This window comes from Arachis duranensis, chromosome 2 (assembly GCF_000817695.3).
Source record: "Arachis duranensis cultivar V14167 chromosome 2, aradu.V14167.gnm2.J7QH, whole genome shotgun sequence".
Classification (NCBI taxonomy): Eukaryota; Viridiplantae; Streptophyta; class Magnoliopsida; order Fabales; family Fabaceae; genus Arachis; species Arachis duranensis.
The window spans coordinates 89,124,039-89,140,144 of NC_029773.3; the positions used below are offsets into that span (position 1 = coordinate 89,124,039).

Consider the following 16,106-nt stretch of genomic DNA (forward strand, 5'->3'; position numbering starts at 1 on the left):
AGTAATTAAATCGTAAAAAAGTAATAATTATATTCTTGATTAAGATAATAAATTTTACATATCGTAAAAGATACAAATTTAATAATTATTAATTTATTATTTTATTGCTTAACAATTTTTTTTAGTTTAGAATATTTTTAAGGTTTTATTTTTATCTTTGTTATTCATTTTCTCTGTTAAATATAGTATTTGACGTGTCAAAAAATAGTAAATAAAATAGTTATTATATATATTATTTATTCTGTTAATAAAATAATCAATCTCTTAATAATAAAATATTTTACAACAGAATAATCAAATTTTTGTTCTGATAAAATAATAAAATTCTCTTACATGGTTGTTAATTAAATTATTACTAGATATTATATTTGTACCACCTAGCCAGTAGCTAGCAAATATGTAGACAATTTGATTAAGACTTGAATTTGTTGTGGTGACATTTTTTATTTTTTTTAATTAAATATAGTTGTAATTCTCCAAAGCCCATACACAGAACACAGAGAGACACAACATTAAAAATGAAGCACTCTCATATATAACTCATCTCCTAAACCTCCTTTTCATTCTTCTCTTCTCTTCTCTTCCATTATCATCTCCATGTCTCTCTAAAAAAACACACACACAACAAAAACAACCTTCACTCTTCAAACCTCATCATCATAAACACCATCTCGTTGTTCTTATAATCTCCATCATCTCGTCAACCGAGATTTCGGCCCAAAACACCATTGGACCATATATCTCGGATCACCAAAAAAAAACAAACCTTCAAAATCTCGTTTCAAGTTTCAAGTTTCAACCATTTCCATGGCGGCTGGTCCAACCGATCGAGCTGCTCCCGCGGCGGCGCCTCTCCACAACCACCTCCACTCTCCGCCGGCGGCGCCGCTCATCGTTCCGGACTCATTCGCCAAGGACGCCATCCTCGCATGGTTCCGCGGAGAATTCGCCGCCGCAAACGCCATCATCGACGCTCTCTGCGCTCACCTCGCGCAATTGAGCTCCGTCTCCGGAGACGACGGCCGTTACGATGCGTTGTTCTCCGCCGTCCACCGCCGTAGGCTCAACTGGATCCCGGTGCTCCAGATGCAGAAGTATCACTCCATTGCTGACGTGGCGCTCGAGCTGCGAAACGTCACCGACCGAGAGAAAAATATCGCCGGAGAAAACGCCGCCGGTGAGATCGCCGATGAGAAGGAGAAGATCGGAGAAGAAAAGGTGACGGAAATCGAAGAGAACGGTGGCGAACATAACGAAGAGTATGAATCTCCGAAGAGCGAAATCACTGATTCAGGTAAATTGCGACTTAAGGCTGCGTTTGGATATAAACTTAACTAATTCACTTTTGAAAAAAAAAATGATTTTGCTTCTCAGTAAATAATAATAAGTGATTATTATTAATTATAGAAACGTGCTCATTATTATTAGAGTGTGAAAAAAAAAAACACTTTATTTTTCAATGCCGTAGGAAATTTTCAAGTAATTCATTCGGTAGCTCCCGGTGGATGGTGTGTTTTGAATTTTGATCAGTGAATTTTTTTTCCTTTTTCTTTTTCTTTTTTTCATAAAAAAAATCTTTAATTTTTTCTACTTTGCATATTGAATGAAAATTTTCACGGATTTTAAGTGTTGATTTTTTCATTTTCTCTCGTGATTCTCATACTTCTTCCAGTTAGTTCTGTTTGGCTTTAAATAAAATGTCAGAAGATGATGGAGTGATTTTTCCTTTTTTTTTTGGTGAAAAGGTTTCTCTAATTTTTATTATTACAACTAACTTTTTTAGTTTAAGCAAAACGAAAGGGTAAAACTTTATGCATGTCCTTTTTAAAGACAAAACTTTTATTTGGTTATTTTTCTCGTTGATGCTTTTTTTTAATTATTTTTTAAAAAATATTACTGTTGTATATGTCTGCTTGCTCTACAGTTAAGAAATGGATTCAAACATCAGATCCAATTTTGTGATTTCTTTTTTAAAAATATTTGTTTATTGCTTTGAAGTCAAATTCTGTTGCGTAATCATAGTTAGTATAACATTTGGGGCCTATATCAAACTCTGATGACTGTTCCATTTCATGATTTAAGAATATGAAAATCATTATTATTGTTGTATTGAATGATTTTAATATTAATACAGATCATAGTATTAAACTAAATAAAAAGTAATTACACTTTGAGCATATAGACACTACCTTCGTAAAATAATTATTGAAGTGAGAATATTGATATAATCAATAATTAATATATTTAAACATAAATTATACTATTTATATCATTAATTTTGCCAACTTTTGCCAATGAGAAATCTAGAAGTACATCTCTTTAAGAAGCTTGATGTAAATAAATCCAACATTAATATTACTAAATTTAATAGAACTGGTTAGCATATCTTTTGTAGGAAAGTATTCAACTATATTACTAAAAAAAGTAGTTTTATTAATTTCTTAAATTAAGTTAATGCCAAAAGGCATTCATAAATACAATGATGTTATATCTACTCATCATATTGCTAAAATTTTCCATTTAATTGTTGATTGAGAGTGAAATTCACTTTTTCTCTTTAATAAAGTTTAAAAATTATATTACTTAGAATTATTAATGCTACAAATTAAATTATCATAACCAAAAGTAGAAAACCGTATGATTCAAAAGTGGGCTCTGTAAGCTGTGAGAACACCTATGCAACATGGAATGAGAAAGAGGTTGGTGGAGACCTTCGTTGTCAAGGTTAGTTAAGGGGGTGACACAGAAAAATGATAGGTGGAATATATAAAAATATTAATTTTATAATAAGAAAAAGAGAAAAATATAAAGAAATGTTATGTTACTGTTTTATTATAATATTTTTTGACATATTTTAAAACATTAATATATTATTTGAATATGTAACAGTAGTTTGATTTACTATAAAAAAATTATTTTGATTATTTTGTAATCAATATTAAGACCAAAATAATGAAAGAAAAGGTTAAAATAATTTAAGAAGTGATCTAGAAACATGTGCAATGATTTTTTATTACAAGGGGTGGGAAGGACCACTAGCAAGCGAATGCGTGACGTCATCGGAGGGTGGGTTTTGGGGTTGGTTAGTGTTGGTGGCGAGGGTTTTTGGGTTTTTGAGTTTTGGGTTTTGACCAATTCGGGTGGCAATCCCTATGACCTGTCCCAGTTGGAGGGTCAACTTTGTCTTTTTCTCTCTTCCTACTACTCTGGTGAGGGATCCAATGAATGCTTCATTCATTTGTCACTCAATTGCTGAATTATAAGCAATGAGCCACCCTCTTGAGATTGGGAATCCTGAGAGTAATAAAAACAACATAAATGTCCATCAAATGTAGTGTTTTTTCCGTTTTAATTTTTTTTAAGATATTAAAAATTCAATATATTTATATTGCTACTATACTTCAGCAGTTCATTTAGCTAACCTTCCTAACCAACTCTTCACACATTATTATTATTATTATTATTATTATTATTATTATCTTTTTTGCTTTGAAATCCACTTTACACTAGCCATGTAACTTTCACAAGGCTCATGGAGTTTTTATGGATCATTTAAGTTAAAAAAAAATTCACACGACCGTGCAAAATTACATGCAAATTGTGTGGAGAGTTGTTGGAAGGAATTGTACATATAGAAATTCTACTTGTCCTAGTAAATTTTGGGATAAGAAATCAAATTTTGAAAAGTAAAAATCTATTTTAAATATCAAATTTATTGAAAACTTGAATTATTTTTGGTAATTATTTCACCACCAAAAATACATATGTACTAAAACAATCAAAATGAAAAAAAAATTCTGTTTCCAATGTCTCAATGTCTTGACTCTTGAATAGACCGAAAATATTGGGAATAAAACTACAAAAGTAATGAATATTGTATAACATATGAATCTTATATATAATGTCCTGTATTGTTGTCTGTCTAACTCTTCAGAATATCACATTGCCAAAAAACATATAGGTGAATATAGAAACATGCTAGTGCAGCCGAATGCATTTTGTTAAGACAGTAGTCATGTGATGTTAACTTAACTACTGTTATCATGTGTTTGTTTTTGTAGCACTGCCTGCCCCCCCTTGTTTTTTGGAAGTATTTAATGTTCTAACATTGGTGTGGGGAAACCAAAGTAATGTTACTCACTTTGTTGAAGGACGGCAATAAAATGTTTCCTACCAGTCAAACATTCAAAAAAGTGTTTGTCAAATTGGTGAAATGATTAATGAGACAGATTTTGTTTGTAAATGTTTTTTTCAAAGTCCAAGTATATTGTTTCAATACTTAAATTCCTTATTTTTTCCTTGTAAATTTTGTTAGCGTTTTGTTGATACTTACTTTTGCATATTCAAATAATGTTACTCAATTGTTTTAAAGCTAACTCCTCTATGATTGTGTGCATTAGCCATGGTTAATTTATAGTTTAATATATATGGGAATGTGTTTCAGTATAATGCTCTTTTCTGGAGTACTAAAATTTGCATCGATGTTTTATTTGTTCCTTGTGCAGGGTCTCAAGAAATGCAGGGAAGTTCAACGAACAATATTAACATATGTTCCAATCATGAAGAATGTGAAGGAAGATCATCACAGATCAAGTTAACTAAAGGTTTCTCAGCAAAAGAATCTGTGAAGGGGCACATGGTAAGTTACTTTCTTTCATTTCATCATCTTTTTTGTGTATAAACGACACAATTCATAAGAAACAGACAGCTGTTGCTCCATTGGTGACATGCTGAATGCATTTGGCAGGTTAATGTTGTGAAAGGTTTGAAGTTATATGAAGATGTTTTCACTGAATCAGAACTTTGCAAGCTGACAGATTTTGTGAATGAGATCCATGCTGCCGGCCAGAATGGAGAACTCTCAGGTAAGACACCACTAACCTTTGTGTGTGTCTTGTTCTCATGTTCTGTTTCTTTATTTCATGCTGACTTCTATGTTGTCACTTTTTCTTTGGTGGTCAAGTATTAATCAAAACTCAAAAGTTTGTACTTCAATTCTTTACTTCCTTCAGTTTATTGTTGCGGTTATATAATAATGTAAGATGTTTTGTTGTATGCATTTTTTCAAAGAGTGTTAACCTGTTGTTCTTGACTAAATGTAGGTGAAACCTTCATTCTATTCAACAAACAAGTGAAAGGAAACAAGAGAGAGCTGATTCAGCTGGGTGTTCCATTATTTGGACAGATAAAGGAGGACACTAAAAGTAAGAAAGGAAATCTATATAATAGGTTTTCTTTCATTAACAAAAATGTAATTTGGCTTCTACAGTGATGCTGTGTAACCCTGTTTTTCTTTTTCTGCATTTTTGTTATCAGGCAATATAGAGCCAATTCCAGCACTTCTTGAACATGTCATAGATCACCTTATACAATGGAAGTTAATTCCAGAGTATAAAAGGCCAAATGGGTGTATCATCAACTTTTTTGAAGAGGTAAATGTTACCTCCTTTCCTTTCCCTCTTACTCCTCCTTTGAATAAGTAGGTACTACAATCATTTTAAGGCCATAATTGCTCTAGGAAAAAATACAGAGATACTGAGAAACACACACTTGTTTGCATAATAAGACAACACATAAAATATCTCTATCCTAGAGCAAAGTTTGTAAAGACAGAAATACAATTTTTTTTGAATTAATGAATAATGGCATAGCCTTTTGCCAATGTGTATATGATTTTCCTTTTTTTTTAATAGGAGGAGTTTTCTCAGCCATTCCTGAAACCACCACATCTGGATCAACCTGTCTCCACTCTTGTTCTCTCTGAATCAACTATGGCTTTTGGGCGAATCCTTATGAGTGAAAATGATGGAAACTACAAGGGTCCACTCATGCTCTCATTGAAGATGGGGTACATATTAAAGAACTTAATACTCTTTGCAGTCCTAAAATCTTCCATTTATTAATTAAGATTCTAGTCACAATGCTGGATACAAAGGAAGAAGTACCTTCAACATTTATATGACAGCATGTAACTGTAAGTGAATAATGGGAAGTGCAAGCTTCGTAATCATAGAGGATGCATGCTACTATATGTTGATAGACTTGTTATTGAATTAGACTGCTTCTCCTTCTTCTTCTTCTTCTTTCCAGTTTCTTGAATGACAGTACTACACAAGATTATCAGTAGATAATAACTTACATTAGCAGAGTAGCATCTTGTTCTAAGTATCAAGGTCTACAATGTAAATGGCTGAAAGCTTCTGATTGTTAAGGAGTGTGGTATGCATGTGTCAGTAACATTTGACTTCTGTCTATGGATTCATGCCTTATGGTTCGTTGAGCATTTGGTCCTGGTGCCATTCATTTTAGGGCCTGTACACTGTGTTCTTTGTGTTCCTATGATTATCATTATTCTTAGAAAGTTAGAATCATCACTAGAAATGCAATTTTTTCCCATTTTTTCTTCTGCAACCTACTGTGTCTTGTGCAGTGAAATACTGAAGTTTGAAATGATCATATGAAGTACTATTTATGTTTTAAACTTATACTAGTATGGTTCAAGACAATTAACAATATGTGATTAGATGACTAAATAACTTAACATTGCAGGTCACTTCTGGTGATGAGAGGGAACAGTGCTGACATGGCAAGGCATGTGATGTGTCCATCTCCTAACAGAAGGGTCAGCATCACCTTCTTTAGAGTGAGGCCAGACTCAAACCAATCCCAATCACCAACCACTCCAACAATGACTGCAGGTGCAATGACCCTTTGGCAACCAAGCATTGCTAGCCCATATGGTGCTGCTATAACTGGTTATGATGGTATGGAAATGATGATGCCAAAATGGGGTATGATCCGTGCCCCGATGGTGATGCTAGCCGCTGCCCCTGTGCCCCCTATGGTATTGAACCCTCGCAAGCTTGCCGGTGGTGGTACTGGTGTTTTCTTGCCATGGAATGTGCCATCAAGAAAACCTCCAAAGCATCTTCCGCCGAGGGCACAAAAAGGAAGGCTTCTAGCTTTAAGTGCCCCACCAGTTGAACCACACATTGGTGAGTCCACTTCAGAGCCAAGCATAAGTGTTGAAGGATAGGAAGAGACAAGTTAAGTTTTTTGAAGCAGCCTTCAGCTTCAAAGTCCAGAGTAATGTGCATTCAAGAAAAAGGGCGTTGCTAATGCCTTGGCTCTTTGCTCTCTCTACACTTTGGAGCATTTTCTTTTGTTGTACAAACTAGACATGCCTCAAGTGCAGCTAGAGAAGTTTGGTTAATTTTTCATTTTTTCCCCTTCACCCCTTTTAGCCCTTTTATTTCCACAAGAGTAGCGAGTAGTGGTGTCCAACACCTCTACTTTCTTTTTTTCTTTTTTCTTTTACTTCTTTTTGAGCTTCAGTAGAATAGTCAAGCTTTCATATTTGAAGAGTGTGAATTATCTCGAGGGTAGAATTTTGTAAGAATTATAAATTTAAGTTGATCATCTTTTTTTTTTAGACAAATCAAGCTATCACAGTCATGGATTCATGATCCTCTCTACTTTCTTGCTGTTGTTATATGTGCAGTATTGTATTAGGGTTAGTCTTCATCGTGTATTGCTTTAAAGACTGGATCCATCTATGATTCTCAGCTCTTGTAATTACATGTCGAAAATATTTTATTCAGGAAACGTTTTCAACATTACTAATACTCCCAGTGAATTTCTTACTTTGAATCATTATGTCCAATCCTGAGTTTGTTATATTTTATTATATACATGAATAACAGGCTTTGTTCAATAGAAATACTCAGCATACAAATATAGAATACAAAAAAGAGAGAGCAAATATAAGGAAACTTACATATACATATTTGATATTTCTCTTGAGAAACGAACAGAAAGAATTAAATATTTCAAGCCTTAGCACTAGCAGCAGGCTCCTCATCTTCTTCTTCAATGTCCCAACTCAATTCCTCCTCTTCTTCTGCAGCACTAAGTCGCTTCCGCAAATCGATCTTACTAATGTTTGTACTACCACTCTGAGTTATTTTCTTTTCATCAATGCTACTAAGATCCTCAATCTCATCCCAACCAAGTTCCTCTTCCTCTTCTTCCTCCTGATGAAACAAGTGCTTACTTCCATCACTCTTATCTGAAGATTTCACATCATCAACCTTCTTCCTTTCCATTACCATTTTCTCATCAATCTTATTACTCCCAGCATCGTCCACTTCAAACTTTGGCACACCATCAACATTTCCTTCCTCAATAGTTTCCTTCACTCCACCATCGCCGCTACCCACCTTCCGAACACCTCCGGATCCGGATCCGGATCCCTCAACAAACTCATCTACCCTGTTGCCAAGTTCCTTACTTTCCAACAAATTCTCTCTTTTCTCTGTCTTCAACCCTTCCTCATCTGAACTCTTTACCTCTTCCATATTCAATCTCGTTCTTCCTCTTTCATCTACACTTTCACCACCACCAACACTACCCTCGTGTTTAGCTTCAACCCCATCAGTATTATTACCATTACCATCATCATTATCATCATCATCAACTTCCCAACTCAAATCCTCTTCTTCTTTGTTCATCCCCTTCACAATTCTAGCCCTAACATCATCCTCATCTTTCTTCAATCTAGAAACCTTATAATAATACCTTAACCAAAACATATCATGATCAACAATTTTGGGAACAACACTCTTATAAACACCTTCCATTGCCTCATTCTCCTTCAAAAGCCTCTCCATTTCTTCATTCTTCGCATCAATGGAAAACCCTAATTTCCACTCGTTGAACTCTTCCAAATCCTCAGGTTCATCACAGTAAGTTCCAGCATCACCCTGAATATCACGAACTGCAGCATCAAATCTACTGAAGAAGCGTCCACTTCTCTTCTGATCCGAATAATCGGATTGGTTATCAACGACTCGGATCGCATCCTTGCTTTTGGATATGATCTGAGACGTTCCTTTGGCCACGGTGGTTCCGAGCTCGTCGATGACGTGGCCAACGGAACCATGAGCTACCTCGATCTCCTTCTTCAGTCCGGTTCCGAATTCGTGCAGGTCGCGGCGGTAGGTTTCGATTATCGATTCAGATTTAGAACTTAGGGTTTTGATCAGGTCGCCAAATTTCCACGCGCCGGTGTCGCCGGTGGTGGTGGCGGAGGAGGAAGGGGAGGGTTGCGGTGGCGAGGGATTAGGATTGGGATCAGGATTCTCGGAGAATACCGATTTGAAGAAATTCATTGAAGGAATTTGTGGAAGAAAAGTGAGAGATTGGAGTCCGAAGTAACAAACAAGTCAGCTAGAAGAACTTCCAGCTAAGTGTTTTCAGTAGTCAACACAACCTTATTTATAGTCAAACTGAAATGTCAATTTCTTTTATTATTATTATTATTATTATTATTATTATTATTATTATTATTATTATTATTATTATTTGTGAAGGGTTAATGTATTAGAAAATTATTAAAATTGCATAACTCAAAACAATAATTTCATTATTTTGATGAAACAATTCTTTTTTTAGTAATTGTTATTTGTTACAAATTAAAATATCATCAAAATGAAATTCAAATTATAAATGTTAGTTAATAGTTGAATACCATATTGTTGAAATCCTAAAAGACACAAAATTATTGGGCAAATTTAAACTTTAAAATATAATTATTTATACTTTGAATTTAATTAATCTACTGACAATTTAAAATATTTTATATAATCATCAAGTTATATTTGTTTTTTAAAAATTATTTATACGATTAATATAAAAAATAATTATTTTTAGTAATATGATTATATGCAATTAGATATGTCTTGGATTAAGATTAATTCTTAAACTTTAAAGTAGTAGTTATTGCCATCGTTTCAATGAAATTTTGTAAACTTTAATTTTTTTTATTAAAAATAGGAATATTCGAACTCGTAATCTCTTAAATGAGTATAAAAAAATTATGACATCTAAATTATAATTCATTGACTAATTATTCTTTTAATGTATATAAATTTTATAATAAGATTTTAAATATGATTATCGCCTTGTTGGGACACAAATTGATAAGGACATGCATATATATATATATATATGGTCAAATGTAAAAGAAATGGCTAATAAAATATTTCCTACCTGAGTTGAGTTTAAAAATTACAAAAATTCTCAAAGCATTAAGGAAATGTTAAAATTGATTGATATATCATGTTCATCAAGGTTAGTGAGGGAGGCTCATCGACCTTGCAACTATATATTAGTCGCTGATGCAAATGATGCCAACATCCAACCTTAATGCCCATGCTTGGAATGTTTCTGATACATCCCAAAATTCAAGTCTTACGAAAAAAAAAACAAAAAAAAGGAAAAAAGAAAACATTACAAAAAAAAAAAACAAAACAGAACCAACACTTCTCAAAATACTCTATTGCCTTTTGCATTCCTTTGAATGAAAAAGCCTTGATCTTCTTTCTCCCCTTTTAGTTTCCACACCAAACCGCTAAAAAACCTTATTTACTTTCACTTATGCCAGGTTAATAAAAACAATTATCTGCACACCAAAAATCAACCATCATATATTTGAATATATAGCGTTGTTTTACATAATTTCAGTAATCTCCAACCTTGAATTCTAACATAGATTCTATAAGAATGGTTTTTCGGTGGCTGATTTTTGGTGTACAGTGATATAGTGACAAATTAATATAATGGAAATACAAATTACTTGGCATAAGTGATGAATTCATATCCATCTCTATCCCCTTCATGACCCGAATGCATTTTCATGATTCATTCTTCAAAATGATGAATATTTGGACGATAGAGATCATAGGGTGCCCACAAATGATCCACAGTACAAGGCTTTCTTGAATCCAATCTCAACCAAGGCTTACCTTTCCCACTCCAATGAAGCAAACTAATAGGGCCAGGATGGAGGCTCCTACATTTACCTTCAAGGTTGTCCCCTCCTAACCCATGTTGGTTCCACCTATGATCTACACTCTTCAATTCTCCAGCCAAAACAAGAAGAAATGGTGGCAATGATCCTAAATGGTATATCCTCTTTTGCTTTTGAACCGCCATCCACTCCTCCACCTTTTGTGTGTACTTTCCTTCCCTCCATTGATCAACATCCATCACCATAACCCCGGTGTTGAAGTAGCAAGGCTTCCTTCCTTCAAATGTCTTTGATAGAACAGGATCATTCCAGAACAAGTCTGTGAAGTACTCTGTGAAATTCGCATGGCAATACTCCGGTGCAGCGAGTACCTTGCCTTCCAAGTCAACCTCCCAAAGCTTGGCAATGTCATCCACAACCACAATATCTGAGTCAAGGTAGATTACCCTTTTAACATAGCCAGGGAGTATGTCTGATAGGTAAATTCTTGCATAGTTTAGAGGTTGATCCAACGCTTGGCGAATGGATTTCGATATCTTTCCACGTACCCTGTTGGCTTCAAAGCGATATATCTTGAATTTGAGGTAAGGGAAGGTGGATTTGATGCTAAAAAACACTTGGGGTTCAAACCTTGACCATAGGAAATGGAACTCAACGTTTTCTGGGCATGCAGAATGTTGCAAAATGGAGAGGACTGCTGCCATGGTGCCCCTCAGGTAGTTTGAATCCAATGTCATGGAAATGTGGATCCTATCTTGGTTGCATGTGTCGCCATTGCGAAATTCTGGGGCTTCCCTGAACGAAGGAATATCTGGTACAATCTTCTTAATCACGTCAAAGTGGACACCTATAGCAGCAACGAATCCAGAAAATTTAGATAGCCAAAAACAAATAAGGCAATATAATTATACAAACAAAATATTTTGAGAAAAAAAATTATCTAAAAATCTAACAAGACATTTTGTCAACATGCATGCATGCACGTATAAATTTGTCTCTAGAAATATACTACCTGAGGTATCAGTGGAGGTAGTGGTGGTGGTGGCAACGACGGCGGAGATAATAGCATGATGGGGGGTGGTGGTAACAAGAAACAAAAGCAAAGGGAAAGGCAAAGACAGGAGGCCAAGAATTGGTGTGTTGTTCCTAAAGGCCATCCTGTCTTTTTCTATGTTGATGGGTGCAAACGGTGGAAGTCACCTCAAGCTGTCTAAGGAGGTGAGAGAGTTGGAGCCATTATGTGTTGCACGTATGTGCTGGCTTGAGACAAAGGGGTTTGGTGTTTTTAGGAGGGAGATTAGAATTGGTTTGCTTTGGTAGGGATAACAGAATTAGGAGGGTTTGGATTAGGTGGTTGGTGAGATTGTAGGGAAGGGAATGATCTTCGGAAAATAAATAATATGAAAGGGTTTATACTATCAACTATGGGGGAATAAGTTGTTTTAATTTGTTATAGTGTATACAAAAAATATTTGTTCAATAGAATCTTTTAGTAAGTTGTTTTTGTTATCCTTAATTTTTGCTAAAATAGGTGATCAAAATAGACTAATAGGTTTCTTGGCTAAGGATTTATGTCCCTACCGCTCAAATTTTGGGTTATTAGCTCCAAATGGTTGTTTTTCTTTTTAATGAGAAATGGTTTTTACTTTTTAGTATTCTCTTAATAAATATATTACTTGTTAGTTGTTACTCTCTTTTTTTTTTAAGGTATGGTTTTCATTCCAATTCTTTAAATATTAATTGTTACTTTTCCTTTTGATAAAAAGACCTCTTTAATGGTGAAAAAGAAACAAAAATTGTGATTTGATTCGCGCTTAGAGTCGTCGTCATCTTTTTTTTTTTTTTTCAATCCAAAAAAAGTTCCATTATTTGTTTGCACTTAAGCAAATGTTAGCTAAAAACATCACTGGTTAATGTTGCCAATGTAACTAACAGCTAAAGATAGCAAAGCATTGAAGTCTACTTTGATAAAAATATTCACATAAAACTGAACAACAGAGTCATATCAATTTTGAACTTTTAGATGAAAAAAAAGTACTTAACAAAAAATTGTGACTATGAATTATAGTTCATCTTTTTTATTAGGTGCTTGATAACATTTCTCATCCCAATAATAGGGGAATTTTAACCTTGCTGCAGAGTGAGGCATGGACCAGTCCTCATATATGAACCTAATCAAGAACCAAAACAATCATAATGATTAATAAGTATGATGGATACAGTGCAAAAGAATAAACTCAAATCATAATAAGTATAAAATTTGAGCTGAGTCACCAACAATCATCTGTCACCAGAATGATTTAGTATAGTATAAAGATCATCGCAAGATATGAAATAGTTCCTATTCCGTTTCAATTTATATGATGCATTATCTCCGCAGTATGGTATTATTAAAAAGGAACCTAAGCATATGGAGTTGTTAAATAAACTTCACATTAAAAGGTGAAGGAGGGAAATGAATGACTTGATGAGTAAAGTGAAGTTCATTTTACTCATCAGGCTCCTTCATTCCCTCCCTTTCGCTAGAAAATCCCAACTTATAAACACATCCTAGGAACATTTTCTGTTGGGGGATAAAAATGAGGTAGAGATTTTCATGAATGAGTTTGAGGTGTAACATAGATAGTCCATGAAATTTCCACCTAAATTGAACCTCCAACCAAACATACAGAAAGACAATGTGGGAATCCAGTAAATTTGGTTTCTGTGATAGGGAAATGATGATTCCACTCCCATTTTTGATAATGCCACTCCACATGATATTTTGCATTGTATGTTTGCATGAATTTGAGGAAAAAGAGTGACAATATCCATTCCCTCGTTGATTGTATTTGTTTCCAAAAAAAAAACCTTTAGCATAGAAGAAGCATGAGACGAAGCCAACACAGAGAAGAAAAAGCATAGCCATGTAGTGCAAGTGTCTTCATTATGGAGGATGCCGCATACTAAGCTACTCAACAAGAAGAATGCATATGCACTTATCAATACGAAAAGAAAGCTTCAATTGTTTGCCATATTTAGCATGATTTGATTTGTATGCATTGTCAATGCCAAAAAGGGGAAAAAAACGCTTAGATAATCAATCATGTATTGCCAATCGGATTGAATGAATGTAAAACTCTTACAAATGCAAGGACCTGATTGAATGAATGTAAAAATCTTTTCAAATGCATATTAACAATTAAACACTAAATTTACCACTACCAACTCAATAGGAGACATGAAGAAGAAGGGTAACATAAGTCACATACACTTTAATTGGAGGACGAGATATCACAACAAGCACTTGTAAATCCTCCTGCTCATTGGTATTCCAAAGCTGCAATGTAGTTTCTTCATAATTATTATTGTATCTACATCTATTTTAAGTTATGATCCTCATGCAGCACATAAAAAGCTGAATCTTAGTTTCTTTTTTTTCCCCCCAAAAACAAAATTAACCTGGACAAACATCACAGAGTTTGTTTATACGATTTACCTGATGAACATCATTAATAGGAATATGGAATGTGCTATTTTGAAAGACAAAGTGCTCCTTTGGGTTTCCAGGGTATTTTCCATTTGAATCTGATGCAAGATAGAGAGTGCCACTCCCTTTGAGGACAACAAAAACCTCTTCACATGAATGCCTATGAATTGGGGTGTGTGATCTTGGCGCAAATGTTTGAAGCCATACTTCAACCTGTTCCAGAAAATTGCAGCAAGCTGACATGTTATAATCTACCACTCTACCACACGGGTGGATGCAAAACCGGAGTCAATACCGTATAATGACTGGTTTTGGCCTAAGAAATAGTAAAAATCCCGTTTTTGTCTAATTAGAAGTTATAAGTTTATAACAAATTTTTTAACATGAAATCTTAAGTTCCAATAAATAAGAAGGCACAATCATCAAGTTAAATACTATGTTCACATTTAATACTTGAAACCTATCATGGAAGAAATTTGACAGCATGTTTGCCTTAAAAAGACATTTAAGCATAAAGGGGCTGAGTTTAGAGATGACTTAAGACACGGCGCAATTATGTTGTTTGATCCAAGAAGTTGACCTAACCTAGTTGCATAAGGCTTTGTTGTTGTAGTTGTTGGTTGCCTTAAAATTTCTATTTTAAATAACTTCTTTACTGTTGATATATTACTTTTGTTGTTAAATACAATTTTATGGAGTTCAATAAAATGGAAATGAAATTCCTAAGTGACCTCTTTCATTCCATGCAACAATGAACCTGCAACCGTCATATGAGAAAGACCAGGCCGGGCATAGTTATCTTGAGGAATCTCACTGATATTTCGCACAAGTGGTAGCCCTACACATTTGTAGATTTGGAAAAAGAAATGATTAATCCTCTTCGGGGGTCCTTCTAAATATCCTCCTAATTAATAAATGAACAAATAACCCATTGCTTTCTAAAATTTGAAAGACATTGAAAATATATGCTGTTTAATTAATTTAGTACTTAGAAGGATATTTAGCTAAAAAGGCAAAGGGGGGAAAAAGGATACTAACACTACATCATACTCATTCAGAAATAAAAAGGGGAAGGAGGGGGGAATGGTCTAAGAAACTAAGCAGACTGGCATCACAATCCCTCTATCAATTTTAACAAATCATTTTCTTATCCAAAACATGATATTATGATAATCATCATTCAGCATAAAAAAAATTGTGGGAGTGAACAAATGAAGACGAAAAGTCATAGCTGCAAATGGGTGTATTATATCTAATTATGCTAAAAAAGAGTATCACACGACCCATTTGATAGAATCCACAAAAAAAAAATGCTAGTTTGCACTTTGCAATGAATTATTCAAAATTACATAAGAGACAAATCATATACTAAAATTTAAAGCCTTTATAACAAAATAATCAAGCTAGCCATCAAAATTTTCAACTATAGGCGTGTCAAGTCCAATCATCAAACACATGGTATGCAAAGCAAAAAGAGCAAGCTATTAAGTTCACATCAAAGTTCAAAAGGCATCACAACAGAGGATAACGGTGACGATGAACTAAGCATGAGTAACAACTGAAACTAACCGGTGATAGAGCATTGAGAAGAAACTAGAGCAATTGCAGAGAAAGAGAAAAGCGTCAGCAACAACAGAGTCAGATTCATGGAACATGCCAGCATTTTCTGAGAGTTTCTGCAAAGCAAACTACAGAGTAACCACCACTCCACCTCTTAGATTTGTTTAAGCTATAGTGCACGTGCAAGTCACGTGATTTTTACAGTTTTTTTTTTTGACAAACCGTGATATTTATAGCGTTTTATTTTTTTTCTTTCTTTCTTGGGCT

General features: G+C 34.2%; 4 protein-coding genes across 4 annotated transcripts; 1 reads left to right on the forward strand and 3 right to left on the reverse strand.

Annotated features, from left to right (window-relative positions):
- Positions 1-522: 522 nt before the first annotated feature.
- On the forward strand, positions 523-7,431 carry LOC107475796 (RNA demethylase ALKBH10B). The gene is made up of 7 exons (XM_016095471.3): positions 523-1,294; positions 4,506-4,639; positions 4,748-4,865; positions 5,103-5,204; positions 5,317-5,432; positions 5,694-5,848; positions 6,550-7,431. The coding sequence occupies exons 1-7, from the start codon at positions 808-810 to the stop codon at positions 7,034-7,036; spliced, it is 1,599 nt and encodes a 532-aa protein (XP_015950957.1). The 5' UTR covers positions 523-807; the 3' UTR covers positions 7,037-7,431.
- Positions 7,432-7,705: 274 nt separating this feature from the next.
- LOC107475797 (uncharacterized) lies at positions 7,706-9,234 on the reverse strand. Its single transcript, XM_016095472.3, has one exon. It carries the CDS (start codon positions 9,168-9,170, stop codon positions 7,830-7,832), a length of 1,341 nt encoding a protein of 446 aa, XP_015950958.1. The 5' UTR covers positions 9,171-9,234; the 3' UTR covers positions 7,706-7,829.
- Positions 9,235-10,644: 1,410 nt separating this feature from the next.
- On the reverse strand, positions 10,645-11,618 carry LOC107475799 (probable galacturonosyltransferase-like 4). Its single transcript, XM_016095474.3, has one exon. It carries the CDS (start codon positions 11,545-11,547, stop codon positions 10,702-10,704), a length of 846 nt encoding a protein of 281 aa, XP_015950960.3. The 5' UTR covers positions 11,548-11,618; the 3' UTR covers positions 10,645-10,701.
- Positions 11,619-12,773: 1,155 nt separating this feature from the next.
- LOC107475798 (auxin-binding protein T85) lies at positions 12,774-15,989 on the reverse strand. The gene is made up of 5 exons (XM_016095473.3): positions 15,849-15,989; positions 15,011-15,117; positions 14,289-14,492; positions 14,062-14,129; positions 12,774-12,981 (listed from the first exon to the last, which is right to left on the reverse strand). Exons 1-5 carry the CDS (start codon positions 15,940-15,942, stop codon positions 12,873-12,875), a joined length of 582 nt encoding a protein of 193 aa, XP_015950959.1. The 5' UTR covers positions 15,943-15,989; the 3' UTR covers positions 12,774-12,872.
- Positions 15,990-16,106: the final 117 nt, after the last annotated feature.